The sequence below is a fragment of the Oncorhynchus masou genome, chromosome 32 (assembly GCF_036934945.1).
Source record: "Oncorhynchus masou masou isolate Uvic2021 chromosome 32, UVic_Omas_1.1, whole genome shotgun sequence".
Lineage (NCBI taxonomy): Eukaryota > Metazoa > Chordata > Actinopteri > Salmoniformes > Salmonidae > Oncorhynchus > Oncorhynchus masou.
In genome coordinates this window covers 93,263,352-93,281,881 of record NC_088243.1, presented here as the reverse complement: position 1 = coordinate 93,281,881, position 18,530 = coordinate 93,263,352, and the positions used below count along the sequence as shown (strand labels likewise).

At 48.4% G+C, this 18,530-nt stretch overlaps 1 protein-coding gene across 2 annotated transcripts in view; it reads left to right on the top strand.

Annotated features, from left to right (window-relative positions):
• Positions 1 to 3,411: 3,411 nt before the first annotated feature.
• The window catches only part of LOC135526810 (ectodysplasin-A-like), a 36,872-nt gene continuing 21,753 nt past the window's right edge, over positions 3,412 to 18,530 (top strand). For both annotated transcript variants that reach the window (XM_064955482.1, XM_064955481.1), the window contains exons 1-2: positions 3,412 to 3,900; positions 10,090 to 10,456. In XM_064955482.1, the coding sequence (XP_064811554.1) occupies positions 3,559 to 3,900; positions 10,090 to 10,456 (709 nt within the window). In that variant the 5' untranslated portion in view covers positions 3,412 to 3,558. The remainder of the gene's footprint in view (positions 3,901 to 10,089; positions 10,457 to 18,530) is intronic.

Below are 18,530 nucleotides of genomic sequence, written 5' to 3'. Positions count from 1 at the left end.
AGTCAGCCAGTCAGCCAGTCAGTCCATCAGTCAGCCCGTCAGCCAGTCAGTTACTCAGTCAGTCAGTCAGTCAGTCAACCAACCAGTCAGTCAGTCAGTGTGTTAGCCAGTCAGTCCATCAGTCACCAGTCAAAATAAGTTAAAAAATAAGTTGCAAATAAACAAACACAAAATACAATCGGTTGGGGACACGTAAAATGTCTGCCTTCTTCTCCGGGGGCATTATGTATTCATTGAACACTGGTCACTTTAATGTTTATATACTGTTTTACACACTTCCTACTGTATGTACAGTTGAAGTCAGAAGTTTACATACATATGTTGGAGTCATTAAAACTCGTTTTTCAACTGCTCCACAAATTTCTTGCTAACAAACTATAGTTTTGGCAAGTCGGTTAGGACATCTACTTTATGCATGACACAAGTAATTTTTCCAATAATTGTTTACAGACAGATTATTTCACTTATAATTTACTGTATTATGGCTTTAGAAGCTTCTGACTGGCTAATTTACATAATTTGAGTAAATTGGAGGTGTACCTGTGGATGCATTTCAAGGTCTACCTTCAAACTCAGTGCCTCTTTGCTTGACATCATGGGAAAATCAAAAGAAATCAGCCAAGACCTCATTAAAAAAATTGTAGACCTCCACAAGTCTGGTTCATCCTTGGGAGCTATTTCCAAAACACCTGAAGGTACCACGTTCAGCTGTACAAACAATAGTACGCAAGTATAAACACCATTGGACCACGCAGCCATCATACCGCTCAGGAAGGAGATGTGTTCTGTCTCTAAGAGATGAACGTACTTTGGTGCGAAAAGTGCAAATCAATCCCAGAACAACAGCAAAGGACCTTGTGAAGATGCTGGAGGAAACAGGTACAAAAGTATCTACATCCACAGTAAAACGAGTCCTATGTTGACAACCTGAAAGGCCACTCAGCAAGGAGGAAGCCACTGCTCCAAAACCGCCATAAAAAAAAGCCAGACAACGGTTTGCAACTGCGCATGGGGACAAAGATCGTACTTTTTGGAGAAATGTCCTCTGGTCTGATGAAACAAAAATAGAACTGTTTGGCCATAATGACCATTGTTATGTTTAGAGGAAAAAGGGGGAGGCTAGCAAGCCGAAGAACACCATCCCAACCGTGAAGCACGGGGGTGGCAGCATCATGTTGTGGGGGAGCTTTGCTGCAGGAGGGACTGGTGCACTTCACAAAATAGATGGCATCAATGAGGATGGAAAATTATGTGAATATATTGAAGCATAATCTCAAGACATCAGTCAGGAAGTTAAAGCTTAGTCGCAAATGGGTCTTCCAAATGGACAATGACCCCAAGCATACTTCCAAAGGCTTAAGGACAACAAAGTCAAGGTATTGGAGTGGCCATCACAAAGCCCTGACCTCAACACTATAGAAAATGTGTGGGCAGAACTGAAAAAGCGTGTGCGAGCAAGGAGGCCTACAAACCTGACTCAGTTACACCAGCTCTGTCAGGAGGAATGGGCCAAAATTCACCCAACTTATTGTTGGGAGCTTGTGGAAGGCTACACAAAATGTTTGACCCAAGTTAAACAATTTAAAGGCAATGCTACCAAATACTAATTGAGTGTATGTAAACTTCTGACCCACTGGGAATGTGATGAAAGAAATAAAAGCTGAAATAAATCATTCTCTCTACTGTTATTCTGACATTTCACATTCTTAAAATAAAGTGGTGATCCTAACTGACCTAAGACAGGGTATTTTTACTAGGATTAAATGTCAGGAATTGTGAAAAACTGAGTTTAAATGTATTTGCCTGAGGTGTATGTAAACTTCTGACTTCAACTGTATGTACTGTATTCTAGTCAAGGCTCACCCTATATAACTACAGCTGCACACGCCTTTTCTATTCATATACAGTCTGTTTATTCACACCATTAAACCTTGAGTTTATTAGGTACACCAATCTAGTACTGGGTCGGACCCCCCTCTGCCTCCAGAACAGCCTAAGTTCTTTGGGGCATCGAAACGTTGGCATCAAGGGACCTAACCTGTGCCAGGAAAACATTTCCCTGTACCGTTGACCCCAGGCAGGATGGAGCCACGGAATCATGGAGCCACGGACTCATGCTGCTTGTGCCAAATCCCGACTCTGTCATCAGCGTGAAGGACCGCTGCCTCCATGTGTTTTGTTTGTCGCACCATTCTCTGTAAAGCGTAGACGCTGTCGTGCGTGAAAAGCCCAAGAGGCCGGACCGTTTCTGAGATACTGGCACTGATGATCATACTGCGCTCAAAGTCACTCGTTTTACCCATTCTAACGTTCAATCGAACAGTAACTGAATGTCTCGATGCTTTATAGAGAGAGACACAGGCACCTGACTCACTGTCTGTAGGAGCAAATGATTTTCGTAAACAGGGTGGTGTACCTAATAAACTATATAAACTATATAAACTATATAATAAACTATATATATAAACATTATGCAAAACAATATGCACATATTCCGGTCTCTGACAATTTTCTTTCTTTTCACTTTTTGGATTATTGACATATTGTTTTGTATTGCTAGGTATTATTACTGCTCTATTAGAGCGAGAAACACAAGTATTTCACTGCACCTGCAATAACATCTTGGAGATCTGTGTAGGTGACGAATAAACTTTGATTTGATTTTGAAAGTGGGATCACAGCCGGGCTCTGACATTATCAACAGCTATCCTGTGAGATCACAGCCAGGCTCTGACATTATCAACAGCTATCCAGTGAGATCACAGCCGGGCTCTGACATTATCAACGTCGATCCTGGAGCAAGTAGGTTGAAGTGCCTTGCTCACGGGCACGTCGGACGACATTTCACCTTGTCGGCTCTGGGATTCAAACTAGTGACTTTTCTATTACTGGCCCAACGCTCCAACCGCTAGGCTATATGGCTTGGATCAGGTTGATCCTACCTGGCCTACTAAAAATGAATAAGTGGTCACCCATGTTGAGTACGGTCAGGACTATGCAGGTTTATAATATTTATAGCATATAGAAGAGGGAGGTGAAGTATTTTGGGGTGATCAGATAGATAATCCTGCTTCCTGCATGAAAATAGTGCATAATCAATGCACATCACATTAGTTGCAAGACCTTTGTCCAGCAGATGTCGCTAAAGTCCTGTAGACTTTAGTCCTGTAGTCCTGTCAACTTTAGCGTTTGCCTTTATAGGATCAGTTCACACTCTCCACAACGCCAAACATTAACCATTGGTAGTAGGAACAATGGCAAACTGATCACGGATCAGACTCGGTCTCGGGGCTGGTGGCAGCTTCCGGCAAACAACATGTGGGTGGAGTCACAAAGGGGAACCACAACTGGAACCAATCAGATACTCCGAAGGCGTGGTCCTCAGTACTCCGACCTTTTGTGTCACTACGAGAGACGCGTGCAGTTTGCACTGACCAGAGATTGTAGTATCGTTGTTACTATGTTGGCATGAGGATCAAGTCTCGTGAGTAGCGGTGGAACCAACGTGCTGATTATGCTTAGATAAACCAACGCAACTCCCTGACAATTTGTGTGATAATGGCATGCGATGGTTCGATTGACGATTTTCCGGACAAAGTGTTGTTGACCGGATCACCGTCTTCATGCACGTGCATCAATACGTGCAAAACCCACAACAGAAGAAGTAGCAGCGTGAGCAACATCAGTGTGGTTTTCCTCGGCTTCTTTATTTTGTCTCTGTCTCTGCACGTTATCACGCTGCTGTGCTATCTGGATCTCCGGTCCGAAGTGAAGCGGGAGATTTCTCAGCGGAGAGGAGTGGACGAAAAGTTGACCCTCGGTGGAACGGATGTGACTGACCCGTTGATCCTCTCCGATCACCGAGTGATGGAACCCGGCGCCCGGGCACAGGGTCACGAGGTAATCAAAACATAAGAGTGGTACAGAATCCATAGAATCCATTCTCTGTATACATCAGTGATGTCGCTCTTGCTGCTGGTGAGTCTCTGATCCACCTCTACGCAGACGACACCTTTCTGTATACTTCTGGCCCTTCTTTGGACACTGTGTTAACAACCCTCCAGGCAAGCTTCAATGCCATACAACTCTCCTTCCTCCAATTGCTCTTAAATACAAGTAAAACTAAATGCATGCTCTTCAACCCATCGCTACCTGCACCTACCCGCCTGTCCAACATCACTACTCTGGACGGCTCTGACTTAGAATACGTGGACAACTACAAATACTTAGGTGTCTGGTTAGACTGTAAACTCTCCTTCCAGACCCACATCAAACATCTCCAATCCAAAGTTAAATCTAGAATTGGCTTCCTATTTCGCAACAAAGCATCCTTCACTCATGCTGCCAGACATACCCTTGTAAAACTGACCATCCTTCCAATCCTTGACTTCCTTCCAGTTCTCTGCTGCCAATGACTGGAACGAACTACAGAAATCTCTGAAACTGGAAACACTTATCTCCCTCACTAGCTTTAAGCACCAACTGTCAGAGCAGCTCACAGATTACTGCACCTGTACATAGCCCACCTATATTTTAGCCCAAACAACTACCTCTTTCCCTACTGTATTTAATTTATTTATTTTGCTCCTTTGCACCCCATTATTTTTATTTCTACTTTGCACATTCTTCCATTGTAAATCGACCATTCCAGTGTTTTACTTGCTATATTGTATTTACTTTGCCACCATGGCCTTTTTTTGCCTTTACCTCCCTTATCTCACCTCATTTGCTCACATTGTATATAGACTTGTTTATACTGTATTATTGACTGTATGTTTGTTTTACTCCATGTGTAACTCTGTGTCGTTGTATGTGTCAAACTGCTTTGCTTTATCTTGGCCAGGTCGCAATTGTAAATGAGAACTTGTTCTCAACTAGCCGACCTGGTTAAATAAAGGTGAAATAATAAATAGCAACCACACATGCACTCTTTCTATCCCCAAACATGTGATACATCAGAACTGCTTATATTTACAATACTTCGTCGTGAACCTATTTCGTTTCCATTTTAGCATTTGAATCATTTTGGCCTAGCTCTGGATCAGACCAGTCATCTGTAGTCTACAGATCTGAAACGTAGTTTGGTTAAGTATGCAGCGATGCACGTGTGTTGTTTATTAACCTGTTCTCTGGTCACTGAGGTGTGTGAATGAGCTGGAAGTCATTGATCAGGTCTGTTCTCTGGTCACTGAGGTGTGTGAATGAGCTGGAAGTCATTGATCAGGTCTGTTCTCCGGTCACTGAGGTGTGTGAATGAGCTGGAAGTCATTGATCAGGTCTGTTCTCTGGTCACTGAGGTGTGTGAATGAGCTGGAAGTCATTGATCAGGTCTGTTCTCCGGTCACTGAGGTGTGTGAATGAGCTGGAAGTCATTGATCAGGTCTGTTCTCTGGTCACTGAGGTGTGTGAATGAGCTGGAAGTCATTGCTCAGGTCTGTTCTCCGGTCACTGAGGTGTGTGAATGAGCTGGAAGTCATTGATCAGAACTGTGTAGCTTTGAGTAGCCTACTCTTAACAGAAACTGTGAATTTTAAGAAAAACAGGTGTTCATGGCTTCTTTGCTGAACTACACCTTGACTCACAGAGAGGGGAGGAGAGGTAGAACAGGAGAGGGGAGGAGAGGTAGAACAGGAGAGGGGAGGAGAGGTAGAACAGGAGAGGGGAGGAGAGGTAGAACAGGAGAGGGGAGGAGAGGTAGAACAGGAGAGGAGAGGTAGAAGAGGGGAGGAGAGGAGAGGTAGAACAGGAGAAGAGAGGTAGAAGAGGGGAGGAGAGGAGAGGTAGAACAGGAGAGGGGGAAGGTGAGGCAGAGGTGGGTGGAAAGATGATGTGGTCATCGTGAAGCCAGCAGGTGCAGAGCCTCTGGCTGAATGTGTAGTCCTGCATTTATTGTCACATCTGATCTGTGTTAATTTTGTTCTGATGTTGCTCACCATTCCACAATTGAACCCCTCCCCCCAGATCAGCACTCATGCTCTTAGACACGTTGAGGTCCAGGCCCGGGATATGATGTGGGTTTATTCTGTTCCTACAGACGGTGATGAATGCTGTGATCAGTCAGTCAGAGACTGTGGCTGTATGTTGCCCTGAGTGGAACAGGCTATGGGGCTTTCCCCCCGAGGGCCCTGAGTGGAACAGGCTATGGGGCTTTTCTTCGTGAGGGCCCTGAGTGGAACAGGCTATGGGGCTTTCCCCCCTGAGGGCCCTGAGTGGAACAGGCTATGGGGCTTTCTCTCCTGAGGGCCCTGAGTGGAACAGGCTATGGGGCTTTCCCCCCGAGGGCCCTGAGTGGAACAGGCTATGGGGCTTTTCTTCGTGAGGGCCCTGAGTGGAACAGGCTATGGGGCTTTCCCCCCTGAGGGCCCTGAGTGGAACAGGCTATGGGGCTTTCCCCCCGAGGGCCCTGAGTGGAACAGGCTATGGGGCTTTCCCCCCTGAGGGCCCTGAGTGGAACAGGCTATGGGGCTTTTCTTCGTGAGGGCCCTGAGTGGAACAGGCTATGGGGCTTTTCTTCGTGAGGGCCCTGAGTGGAACAGGCTATGGGGCTTTCCCCCCTGAGGGCCCTGAGTGGAACAGGCTATGGGGCTTTCTCTCCTGAGGGCCCTGAGTGGAACAGGCTATGGGGCTTTCCCCCCAAGGGCCCTGAGTGGAACAGGCTAAGGGGCTTTTCTTCGTGAGGGCCCTGAGTGGAACAGGCTAAGGGGCTTTTCTTTGTGAGGGCCCTGAGTGGAAATAGGCTATGGGGCTTTCTCTCCTGAGGGCCCTGAGTGGAAATAGGCTATGGGGCTTTCCCCCGGGGGCCCTGAGTGGAACAGGCTATGGGGCTTTCCCCCCGGGGGCCCTGAGTGGAACAGGCTATGGGGCTTTTCTTCGTGAGGGCCCTGAGTGGAACAGGCTATGGGGCTTTCCCCCCGAGGGCCCTGAGTGGAAATAAGCTATGGGGCTTTTCTTCGTGAGGGCCCTGAGTGAAACAGGCTATGGGGCTTTCTCTCCTGAGGGCCCTGAGTGGAAATAGGCTATGGGGCTTTCCCCCCTGAGGGCCCTGAGTGGAAATAGGCTATGGGGCTTTCCCCCCGGGGGCCCTGAGTGGAACAGGCTATGGGGCTTTCCCCCCCGGGGGCCCTGAGTGGAACAGGCTATGGGGCTTTCCCCCCTGAGGGCCCTGAGTGGAACAGGCTATGGGGCTTTCCCCCCTGAGGGCCCTGAGTGGAACAGGCTATGGGGCTTTCCCCCGGGGGCCCTGAGTGGAACAGGCTATGGGGCTTTCCCCCACGGGGGCCCTGAGTGGAACAGGCTATGGGGCTTTCCCCCGGGGGCCCTGAGTGGAACAGGCTATGGGGCTTTCCCCCGGGGGCCCTGAGTGGAACAGGCTATGGGGCTTTCCCCCCTGAGGGCCCTGAGTGGAACAGGCCTTTTATGTCACCCAGCTGGTGATGCTGTCTCTGTGAGGACAGCGAGGTGCAGGCCATGATGAGACAGAGCACTGCAGCTGTACATATTCACTAGGCTGTACTGTATGCTGCTCCTCCAGATGTCTGTATTCAACACGGCTGATTACTGAGGCAACAGTTTACATAGTGGTAGAAACAGGAGCATGTGGTGGAGGGATGGAGCACAGCATACCACCCGTGTGTGTGTGTGTGTGTGTGTGTGTGTGTGTGTGTGTGCCGCACCACCAAAGCCATACCGCAGTACTTGTTAGCTTTCAGACACTTGCTCCAGCTTTGAAGATATATTTTCTCCCCTCCTGCTCAGATGAAAGGTTGTCCCTCTGGTTAGCACATACATTCCAAAACGTTGTAATGCTGCATGCCTTAGTAGTTTACTACAGCATGTCTTAGTTAATGTAGGGCCAGTCAGGTAGCATGTCTTAGTTAATGTAGGGCCAGTCAGGTAGCATGTCTTAGTTAATGTAGGGCCAGTCAGGTAGCATGTCTTAGTTAATGTAGGGCCAGTCAGGTAGCATGTCTTAGTTAATGTAGGGCCAGTCAGGTAGCATGTCTTAGTTAATGTAGGGCCAGTCAGGGAGCATGTCTTAGTTAATGTAGGGCCAGTCAGGTAGCATGTCTTAGTTAATGTAGGGCCAGTCAGGTAGCATGTCTTAGTTAATGTAGGGCCAGTCAGGTAGCATGTCTTAGTTAATGTAGGGCCAGTCAGGTAGCATGTCTTAGTTAATGTAGGGCCAGTCAGGTAGCATGTCTTAGTTAATGTAGGGCCAGTCAGGTAGCATGTCTTAGTTAATGTAGGGCCAGTCAGGTAGCATGTCTTAGTTAATGTAGGGCCAGTCAGGTAGCATGTCTTAGTTAATGTAGGGCCAGTCAGGTAGCATGTCTTAGTTAATGTAGGGCCAGTCAGGTAGCATGTCTTAGTTAATGTAGGGCCAGTCAGGGAGCATGTCTTAGTTAATGTAGGGCCAGTCAGGTAGCATGTCTTAGTTAATGTAGGGCCAGTCAGGTAGCATGTCTTAGTTAATGTAGGGCCAGTCAGGTAGCATGTCTTAGTTAATGTAGGGCCAGTCAGGGAGCATGTCTTAGTTAATGTAGGGCCAGTCAGGTAGCATGTCTTAGTTAATGTAGGGCCAGTCAGGGAGCATGTCTTAGTTAATGTAGGGCCAGTCAGGGAGCATGTCTTAGTTAATGTAGGGCCAGTCAGGTAGCATGTCTTAGTTAATGTAGGGCCAGTCAGGTAGCATGTCTTAGTTAATGTAGGGCCAGTCAGGTAGCATGTCTTAGTTAATGTAGGGCCAGTCAGGTAGCATGTCTTAGTTAATGTAGGGCCAGTCAGGTAGCATGTCTTAGAAAGTAAGATACAGTACTGTACTGTATAATACATGGCAGTACAATACTGACAGTACTCACTAAGTACTCTACTTCCTGTATATAGCCGTGTTATGTTTTACTTCCTGTATATAGCTGTGTTATTTTCTACTTCCTGTATATAGCCATGTTATTTTCTACTTCCTGTATATAGCCGTGTTATTATCTACTTCCTGTATATAGCTGTGTTATTTTCTACTTCCTGTATATAGCCATGTTATTTTCTACTTCCTGTATATAGCCGTGTTATTATCTACTTCCTGTATATAGCTGTGTTATTTTCTACTTCCTGTATATAGCTGTGTTATTTTCTACTTCCTGTATATAGCCGTGTTATTATCTACTTCCTGTATATAGCCGTGTTATTTTCTACTTCCTGTATATAGCCGTGTTATTTTCTACTTCCTGTATATAGCCGTGTTATTATCTACTTCCTGTATATAGCCGTGTTATGTTCCACTTCCTGTATATAGCTGTGCTATTATCTACTTCCTGTATATAGCCGTGTTATTATCTACTTCCTGTATATAGCCGTGTTATTTTCTACTTCCTGTATACAGCCGTGTTTTTTTCTACTTCCTGTATATAGCTGTGTTATTTTCTACTTCCTGTATACAGCCGTGTTATTTTCTACTTCCTGTATACAGCCGTGTTTTTTTCTACTTCCTGTATATAGCTGTGTTATTTTCTACTTCCTGTATATAGCCGTGTTATTGTCTACTTCCTGTATATAGCTGTGTTATTTTCTACTTCCTGTATATAGCCGTGTTATTATCTACTTCCTGTATATAGCCGTGTTATGTTCCACTTCCTGTATATAGCTGTGCTATTATCTACTTCCTGTATATAGCCGTGTTATTATCTACTTCCTGTATATAGCCGTGTTATTTTCTACTTCCTGTATACAGCCGTGTTTTTTTCTACTTCCTGTATATAGCTGTGTTATTTTCTACTTCCTGTATACAGCCGTGTTATTTTTTTACTGCTTTATTTTTATTTGTGTATTTATTCCTATTGTCATTATTTCAATGTTTCAATCTTTTCTTTAACTTTAGCATTTTGGGGAAAGGACTCATAAGTCATCATTTCACTGTTTTACACCTGTTGTCTACGAAGTGTGTGGCAAATGCATGTTGATTTGGTGACTTGATTTATTACCATGTCATGGTAACATGACAACATGTGACTGAGTAAGGAAATCTTCAAAAGACTTTGAACAGGGGAAGGCTTGAATATTGCTATCCTGAGCAGTGTTCTGATTCTGTTTCAACAGGAGAGGTTGCTCCACAGACAGCCGGATGGCCACCCCACCAGACCCCCCACAGCCCCAGGGGACAGCAGCAGTATTCACGGACAGCCGGGTGGCCACCCCACCAGACCCCCCACAGCCCCGGGGGACAGCAGCAGTATCCACAGACAGCCGGGTGGCCACCCCACCAGACCCCCCACAGCCCCAGGGGACAGCAGCAGTATTCACGGACAGCCGGATGGCCACCCCACCAGACCCCCCACAGCCCCAGGGGACAGCAGCAGTATTCACGGACAGCCGGGTGGCCACCCCACCAGACCCCCCACAGCCCCAGGGGACAGCAGCAGTATTCACAGAGCCAAACGGAGCCCAAGGAAACAATCTGACTCAGGTATGGGCTTTAGCTCAACCAACTACACAGTGTTCATGTTTGAACTGTGTATTCCATCCCACACACAGACAGACAGACAGACACACAGACAGACAGACAGACAGACAGACACAGAAATGAGATAATCAGGCTGAACACACAGACACGACAGGCAGGGTCAGCGACAGAGCCTGTCCCCTGAAGCTAGCTAGACAGGCAGGGTCAGCTACAGAGCCTGTCTCCTGAAGCTAGCTAGACAGGCAGGGTCAGCTACAGAGCCTGTCCCCTGAAGCTAACTAGACAGGCAGTCAGCCACAGAGCCTGTCTCCTGAAGCTAGCTAGACAGGCAGGGTCAGCTACAGAGCCTGTCTCCTGAAGCTAGCTAGACAGGCAGGGTCAGCTACAGAGCCTGTCTCCTGAAGCTAGTTAGACAGGGTCAGCTACAGAGCCTGTCCCCTGAAGCTAGCTAGACAGGGTCAGCTACAGAGCTTGTCCCCTGAAGCTAGCTAGACAGGCAGGGTCAGCGACAGAGCCTGTCTCCTGAAGCTAGCTAGACAGGCAGGGTCAGCTACAGAGCCTGTCCCCTGAAGCTAACTAGACAGGCAGTCAGCCACAGAGCCTGTCTCCTGAAGCTAGCGAGACAGGCAGGGTCAGCTACAGAGCCTGTCTCCTGAACTAACTAGACAGGGTCAGCTGCAGAGCCTGTCTCCTGAAGCTAGCTAGACAGGGTCAGCTACAGAGCCTGTCCCCTGAAGCTAGCTAGACAGACAGGGTCAGCTACAGAGCCTGTCTCCTGAAGCTAGCTAGACAGGCAAGGTCAGCTACAGAGCCTGTCTCCTGAAGCTAGCTAGACAGGCAGGGTCAGCTGCAGAGCCTGTCCCCTGAAGCTAGCGAGACAGGCAGGGTCAGCTATAGAGCCTGTCTCCTGAAGCTAGTTAGACAGGGTCAGCTACAGAGCCTGTCTCCTGAAGCTAGCGAGACAGGCAGGGTCAGCTATAGAGCCTGTCTCCTGAAGCTAGTTAGACAGGGTCAGCTACAGAGCCTGTCCCCTGAAGCTAGTTAGACAGGGTCAGCTACAGAGCCTGTCTCCTGAAGCTAGCTAGACAGGCAGGGTCAGCTACAGAGCCTGTCTCCTGAAGCTAGCTAGCTTGACAGGGTCAGCTACAGAACCTGTCCCCTGAAGCTAGCTAGACAGGCAGGGTCAGCTACAGAGCCTGTCTCCTGAAGCTAACTAGACAGACAGGGTCAGCGACAGAGCCTGTCCCCTGAAGCTAGCTAGACAGGGTCAGCTACAGAGCCTGTCTCCTGAAGCTAGCTAGACAGGCAGGGTCAGCTACAGAGCCTGTCTCCTGAAGCTAGCTAGACAGGCAGGGTCAGCTACAGAGCCTGTCTCCTGAAGCTAGTTAGACAGGGTCAGCTACAGAGCCTGTCCCCTGAAGCTAGCTAGACAGGGTCAGCTACAGAGCCTGTCCCCTGAAGCTAGCTAGACAGGCAGGGTCAGCGACAGAGTCTGTCTCCTGAAGCTAGCTAGACAGGCAGGGTTAGCTACAGAGCCTGTCCCCTGAAGCTAGCTAGACAGGCAGTCAGCCACAGAGCCTGTCTCCTGAAGCTAGCGAGACAGGCAGGGTCAGCTACAGAGCCTTTCTCCTGAAGCTAACTAGACAGGGTCAGCTGCAGAGCCTGTCTCCTGAAGCTAGCTAGACAGGGTCAGCTACAGAGCCTGTCCCCTGAAGCTAGCTAGACAGACAGGGTCAGCTACAGAGCCTGTCTCCTGAAGCTAGCTAGACAGGCAGGGTCAGCTGCAGAGCCTGTCCCCTGAAGCTAACTAGACAGGCAGTCAGCCACAGAGCCTGTCTCCTGAAGCTAGCGAGACAGGCAGGGTCAGCTACAGAGCCTGTCTCCTGAAGCTAGTTAGACAGGGTCAGCTACAGAGCCTGTCTCCTGAAGCTAGTTAGACAGGCAGGGTCAGCTACAGAGCCTGTCTCCTGAAGCTAGTTAGACAGGCAGGGTCAGCTACAGAGCCTGTCTCCTGAAGCTAGCTAGACAGGCAGGGTCAGCTACAGAGCCTGTCTCCTGAAGCTAGTTAGACAGGCAGTCAGCCACAGAGCCTGTCTCCTGAAGCTAGCGAGACAGGCAGGGTCAGCTACAGAGCCTGTCTCCTGAAGCTAGTTAGACAGGGTCAGCTACAGAGCCTGTCTCCTGAAGCTAGTTAGACAGGCAGGGTCAGCTACAGAGCCTGTCTCCTGAAGCTAGCTAGACAGGCAGGGTCAGCTACAGAGCCTGTCTCCTGAAGCTAGTTAGACAGGCAGTCAGCCACAGAGCCTGTCTCCTGAAGCTAGCGAGACAGGCAGGGTCAGCTACAGAGCCTGTCTCCTGAAGCTAGTTAGACAGGGTCAGCTACAGAGCCTGTCTCCTGAAGCTAGTTAGACAGGCAGGGTCAGCTACAGAGCCTGTCTCCTGAAGCTAACTAGACAGGCAGTCAGCCACAGAGCCTGTCCCCTGAAGCTAACTAGACAGGCAGGGTCAGCTACAGAACAACTCATCATATCTCTGTTTGAAGGTCAGTCGTCTCTCTGTTTGAAGGTCAGTCGTCTCTCTGTTTGAAGGTCAGTCGTCTCTCTGTTTGAAGGTCAGTCGTCTCTCTGTTTGAAGGTCAGTCGTCTCTCTGTTTGAAGGTCAGTCGTCTCTCTGTTTGAAGGTCAGTCGTCTCTCTGTTTGAAGGTCAGTCGTCTCTCTGTTTGAAGGTCAGTCGTCTCTCTGTTTGAAGGTCAGTCGTCTCTCTGTTTGAAGGTCAGTCGTCTCTCTGTTCTGTAGAGATGATGATCATGCTGATCATTGTGTTGCATGCCCTTCCCTCCTCGTCAATTTTCTGATTGTTGAATTAGGAAATGAGGGTCTGGCCCCGTTTTTGCGAATGGTCCAAGATGAACATGGACCCCACAGTAGTCAGCAGGGGGACATTACTCTCAGCCACAGCACCTGCCTTTAGTTAGTTGTCTTGTTGGTCATTTATCTGTGTGGCCCAAATGACACCCTTTTCCCTATGGGCCCTGTTCTAAAGTAGTGTACTATATAGGGAATAGGGCTCTGGTCTATAGTAGTGCACTATATAGGGAATAGGGCTCTGGTCTAAAGTAGTGCACTATATAGGGAATAGGGCTCTGGTATAAAGTAGTGCACTATATAGGGAATAGGGCTCTGGTCTAAAGTAGTGTACTATATAGGGAATAGGGCTCTGGTCTAAAGTAGTGCACTATATAGGGAATAGGGTGCCATTTGGGATTTACCCTCTGTGTATAATAGATTGACTAGCTGGTAGATTTGTCTACTGAGGCGTCCTACCCCTAACCCAGAGTGCTGTCTGTTTTAGCTCGGAGTTATCTCTTGGTAGCTAAACAGCATGACAATGACTGACCATGGCAGCCCAATTATGATCGTTTACACAATTGTTAGCGACAGTTTGTTTGTGGTTTCTCACCGTTTTGTGGAATACAATTTTATTACTGCTTAACGGAGCTTCTCCACCGTGAAGATGTCATCCAGACTTGACGTTGTTCCTGCGTTGGATTGATTACCACGTAGATGTGTAACAAGGGAAATTAGGATTTCGCTCCGATTTGAGCGTGACTCGTGGTGTAGTTTTACCATCTCTAAAGATTCTACATAATGTCCCACTAGGTATTCAGGGTCAGAGAATCTACATAATGTCCCACTAGGTATTCAGGATCAGAGAATCTACTTAATGTCCCACTAGGTATTCAGGATCAGAGAATCTACATAATGTCCCACTAGGTATTCAGGGTCAGAGAATCTACATAATGTCCCACTAGGTATTCAGGATCAGAGAATCTACTTAATGTCCCACTAGGTATTCAGGATCAGAGAATCTACTTAATGTCCCACTAGGTATTCAGGGTCAGAGAATCTACATAATGTCCCACTAGGTATTCAGGGTCAGAGAATCTACATAATGTCCCACTAGGTATTCAGGGTCAGAGAATCTACATAATGTCCCACTAGGTATTCAGGGTCAGAGAATCTACATAATGTCCCACTAGGTATTCAGGATCCTTTAGACTGGTGATTACAGGACATTCCTTTAGCCTGGTGATTACAGGACATTCCTTTAGCCTGGTGATTACAGGACATTCCTTTAGACTGGTGATTACAGGACATTCCTTTAGCCTGGTGATTACAGGACATTCCTTTAGCCTGGTGATTACAGGACATTCCTTTAGCCTGGTGATTACAGGACATTCCTTTAGCCTGGTGATTACAGGACATTCCTTTAGCCTGGTGATTACAGGACATTCCTTTAGACTGGTGATTACAGGACATTCCTTTAGCCTGGTGATTACAGGACATTCCTTTAGCCTGGTGATTACAGGACATTCCTTTAGCCTGGTGATTACAGGACATTCCTTTAGACTGGTGATTACAGGACATTCCTTTAGACTGGTGATTACAGGACATTCCTTCAGCCTGGTGATTACAGGACATTCCTTTAGACAGGTGATTACAGGACATTCCTTTAGACTGGTGATTACAGGACATTCCTTTAGACTGGTGATTACAGGACATTCCTTTAGCCTGGTGATTACAGGACATTCCTTTAGACTGGTGATTACAGGACATTCCTTTAGACTGGTGATTACAGGACATTCCTTTAGACTGGTGATTACAGGACATTCCTTTAGACTGGTGATTACAGGACATTCCTTCAGCCTGGTGATTACAGGACATTCCTTTAGCCTGGTGATTACAGGACATTCCTTTAGCCTGATGATTACAGGACATTCCTTTAGACTGGTGATTACAGGACATTCCTTTAGCCTGGTGATTACAGGACATTCCTTTTGACTGATGACAGGGAGCTGACTCAGTTATTGGGTTTAAATTAGCAGAAAAAGCTCACCTTTTGGACATTCACCATCAATCTGTAAAACTGAGAGACACTAACCTCTAACCATTAACCACTAACCTCTAACCACTACCAGACCCCTGCTCTCCTTGCCCTCAACACACACACAAATCCTTTTGTAGTCTCAGCCTCTGAGGTGTGTGTGTGTGTGTGTGTGTGTGTGTGTGTGTGTGTGTGTGTGTGTGTGTGTGTGTGTGTGTGTACACACACGTGTTACTCCAGGAGACCGACATCTTCAAAGACCCAAGGCTTGTTTTTATTTGCATAGCTCACATTCTAAACATCGAGAACAAAAGCTGTGACTGAAGAGGTTCTAAATCAGTGAAAGGAATGAAACACATCAATACGTCAAAACCCAGTACGTCCTCTGAGACAGCCCCCCCCGGTACGTCCTCTGAGACAGCCCCCCTGGTACGTCCTCTGAGACAGCCCCCCTGGTACGTCCTCTGAGACAGCCCCCCCCCCAGTACGTCCTCTGAGACAGCCCCCTGTACGTCCTCTGAGACAGCCCCCTGGTACGTCCTCTGAGACAGCCCCCCTGGTACGTCCTCTGAGACAGCCCCCCTGGTACGTCCTCTGAGACAGCCCCCCTGGTACGTCCTCTGAGACAGCCCCCCTGGTACGTCCTCTGAGACAGCCCCCCCAGTACGTCCTCTGAGACAGCCCCCCCCTGTACGTCCTCTGAGACAGCCCCCTGGTACGTCCTCTGAGACAGCCCCCCTGGTACGTCCTCTGAGACAGCCCCCCTGGTACGTCCTCTGAGACAGCCCCCCTGGCACGTCCTCTGAGACAGCCCCCCTGGTACGTCCTCTGAGACAGCCCCCCTGGAACGTCCTCTGAGACAGCCCCCCTGGTACGTCCTCTGAGACAGCCCCCTGGTACGTCCTCTGAGACAGCCCCCCTGGTACGTCCTCTGAGACAGCCCCCTGGTACGTCCTCTGAGACAGCCCCCCCTGGTACGTCCTCTGAGACAGCCCCCTGGAACGTCCTCTGAGACAGCCCCCTGGTACGTCCTCTGAGACAGCCCCCCTGGTACGTCCTCTGAGACAGCCCCCCGGTACGTCCTCTGAAACAGCCCCCCCCCCGGTACATCCTTTGAGACAGCCGCACCCCCCCGGTACGTCCTCGAAGGAAGAGGGGGGAGATCGGAGGGAGAGACGCTGGCCACATGTCTGTGATGTTCTCATGGTTTAAACGGCCTTGGTCGTTGTAATGACGTGGTGAACATGGGGACAGGCAGACTGCTGTTTCACACTGTTCAGCAGCACACACACACACACACCGCACACACACACACACACACACACACACACACACACACACACACACACACACACACACACACACACACACACCGCAGACACACACACACCGCAGACACACACACACCGCAGACACACACACACAAACACACACACACACACAAACACACACACACTCAAACACACACACACACACCCACCAACACTCAAACACAAGTACGGCTGGTGATGCCCTTCTACCATGTGTGAATTAATACACACTTTCATCTAGCTACATTCCCCATCTGAGGCTAATTCAATGGACAGAGTTTTGGCAGGAAGATCTCTAATGATCCACTGCACACCACACACACACACACACACACACACACACCGCACACACACACACACACACACACACACACACACACACACACACACACACACCGCACACACACACACACCGCACACACACACACACCGCACACACACACACACACACCGCACACACACACACACACACACACACACACACACACACACACACACTGCAGACACACACACACACACACACACACCGCAGACACACACACACACACACACACTGCACACCACACACACCGCACACACACACACACACACACACACACACACACACTGCAGACACACACACACACACACACACACTGCAGACACACACACACACACACACACCGCAGACACACACACACACACACACCGCAGACACACACACACACACACACCGCAGACACACACACACTGCAGACACACACACACACACACACACACACACACACACACACACACACACACACACTGCAGACACACACACACACACACTGCAGACACACACACACACACACCGCAGACACACACACACACACACCGCAGACACACACACACACACACCGCAGACACACACACACACACCGCAGACACACACGCACACCGCAGACACACACGCACACCGCAGACACACACACACACACCGCAGACACACACAACACACACACCGCAGACACACACACCACACACACCACACACACACACACTGCAGACACACACACCGCAGACACACACACACACACACCGCAGACACACACACACACACCGCAGACACACACACACACACACACAGCCTGGTCTGGTCTAAGACTGCTTCAGGCTGGAGGTGAAACCACACTTAGAAATTACTGGAATACACACACACACACACCGCAGATACACACACACACACACACACACACACCACAGAGCGCAATACACACCACAGAGCACAATACACACACCACAGATAGACACACACACCACAGACACACACACACACACACACACCGCAAAGTGCAATACACCCCACAGAGCTCAATACACGCACACATTGACATACCGCCACACATACCCCATGTTCTGCTTATTAATGTTGAGGTTGTAGTGTTACTGTATTCAGGGAAGTAGAGGTTGTAGTGTTACTGTATTCAGGGAGGTAGAGGTTGTAGTGTTACTGTATTCAGGGAGGTAGAGGTTGTAGTGTTACTGTATTCAGGGAAGTAGAGGTTGTAGTGTTACTGTATTTAGGGAGGTAGAGGTTGTTGTATTCAGTGAGGTAGAGGTTGTTGTATTCAGGGAGGTAGAGGTTGATGTATTCAGGGAGGTAGATGTTGTAGTGTTACTGTATTCAGGGAGGTAGAGGTTGTTGTATTCAGGGAGGTAGAGGTTGATGTATTCAGGGAGGTAGAGGTTGATGTATTCAGGGAGGGAGAGGTTGATGTATTCAGGGAGGTAGAGGTTGATGTATTCAGGGAGGTAGAGGTTGATGTATTCAGGGAGGTAGAGGTTGATGTATTCAGGGAGGTAGAGGTTGATGTATTCAGGGAGGTAGAGGTTGTAGTGTTACTGTATTCAGGGAGGTAGA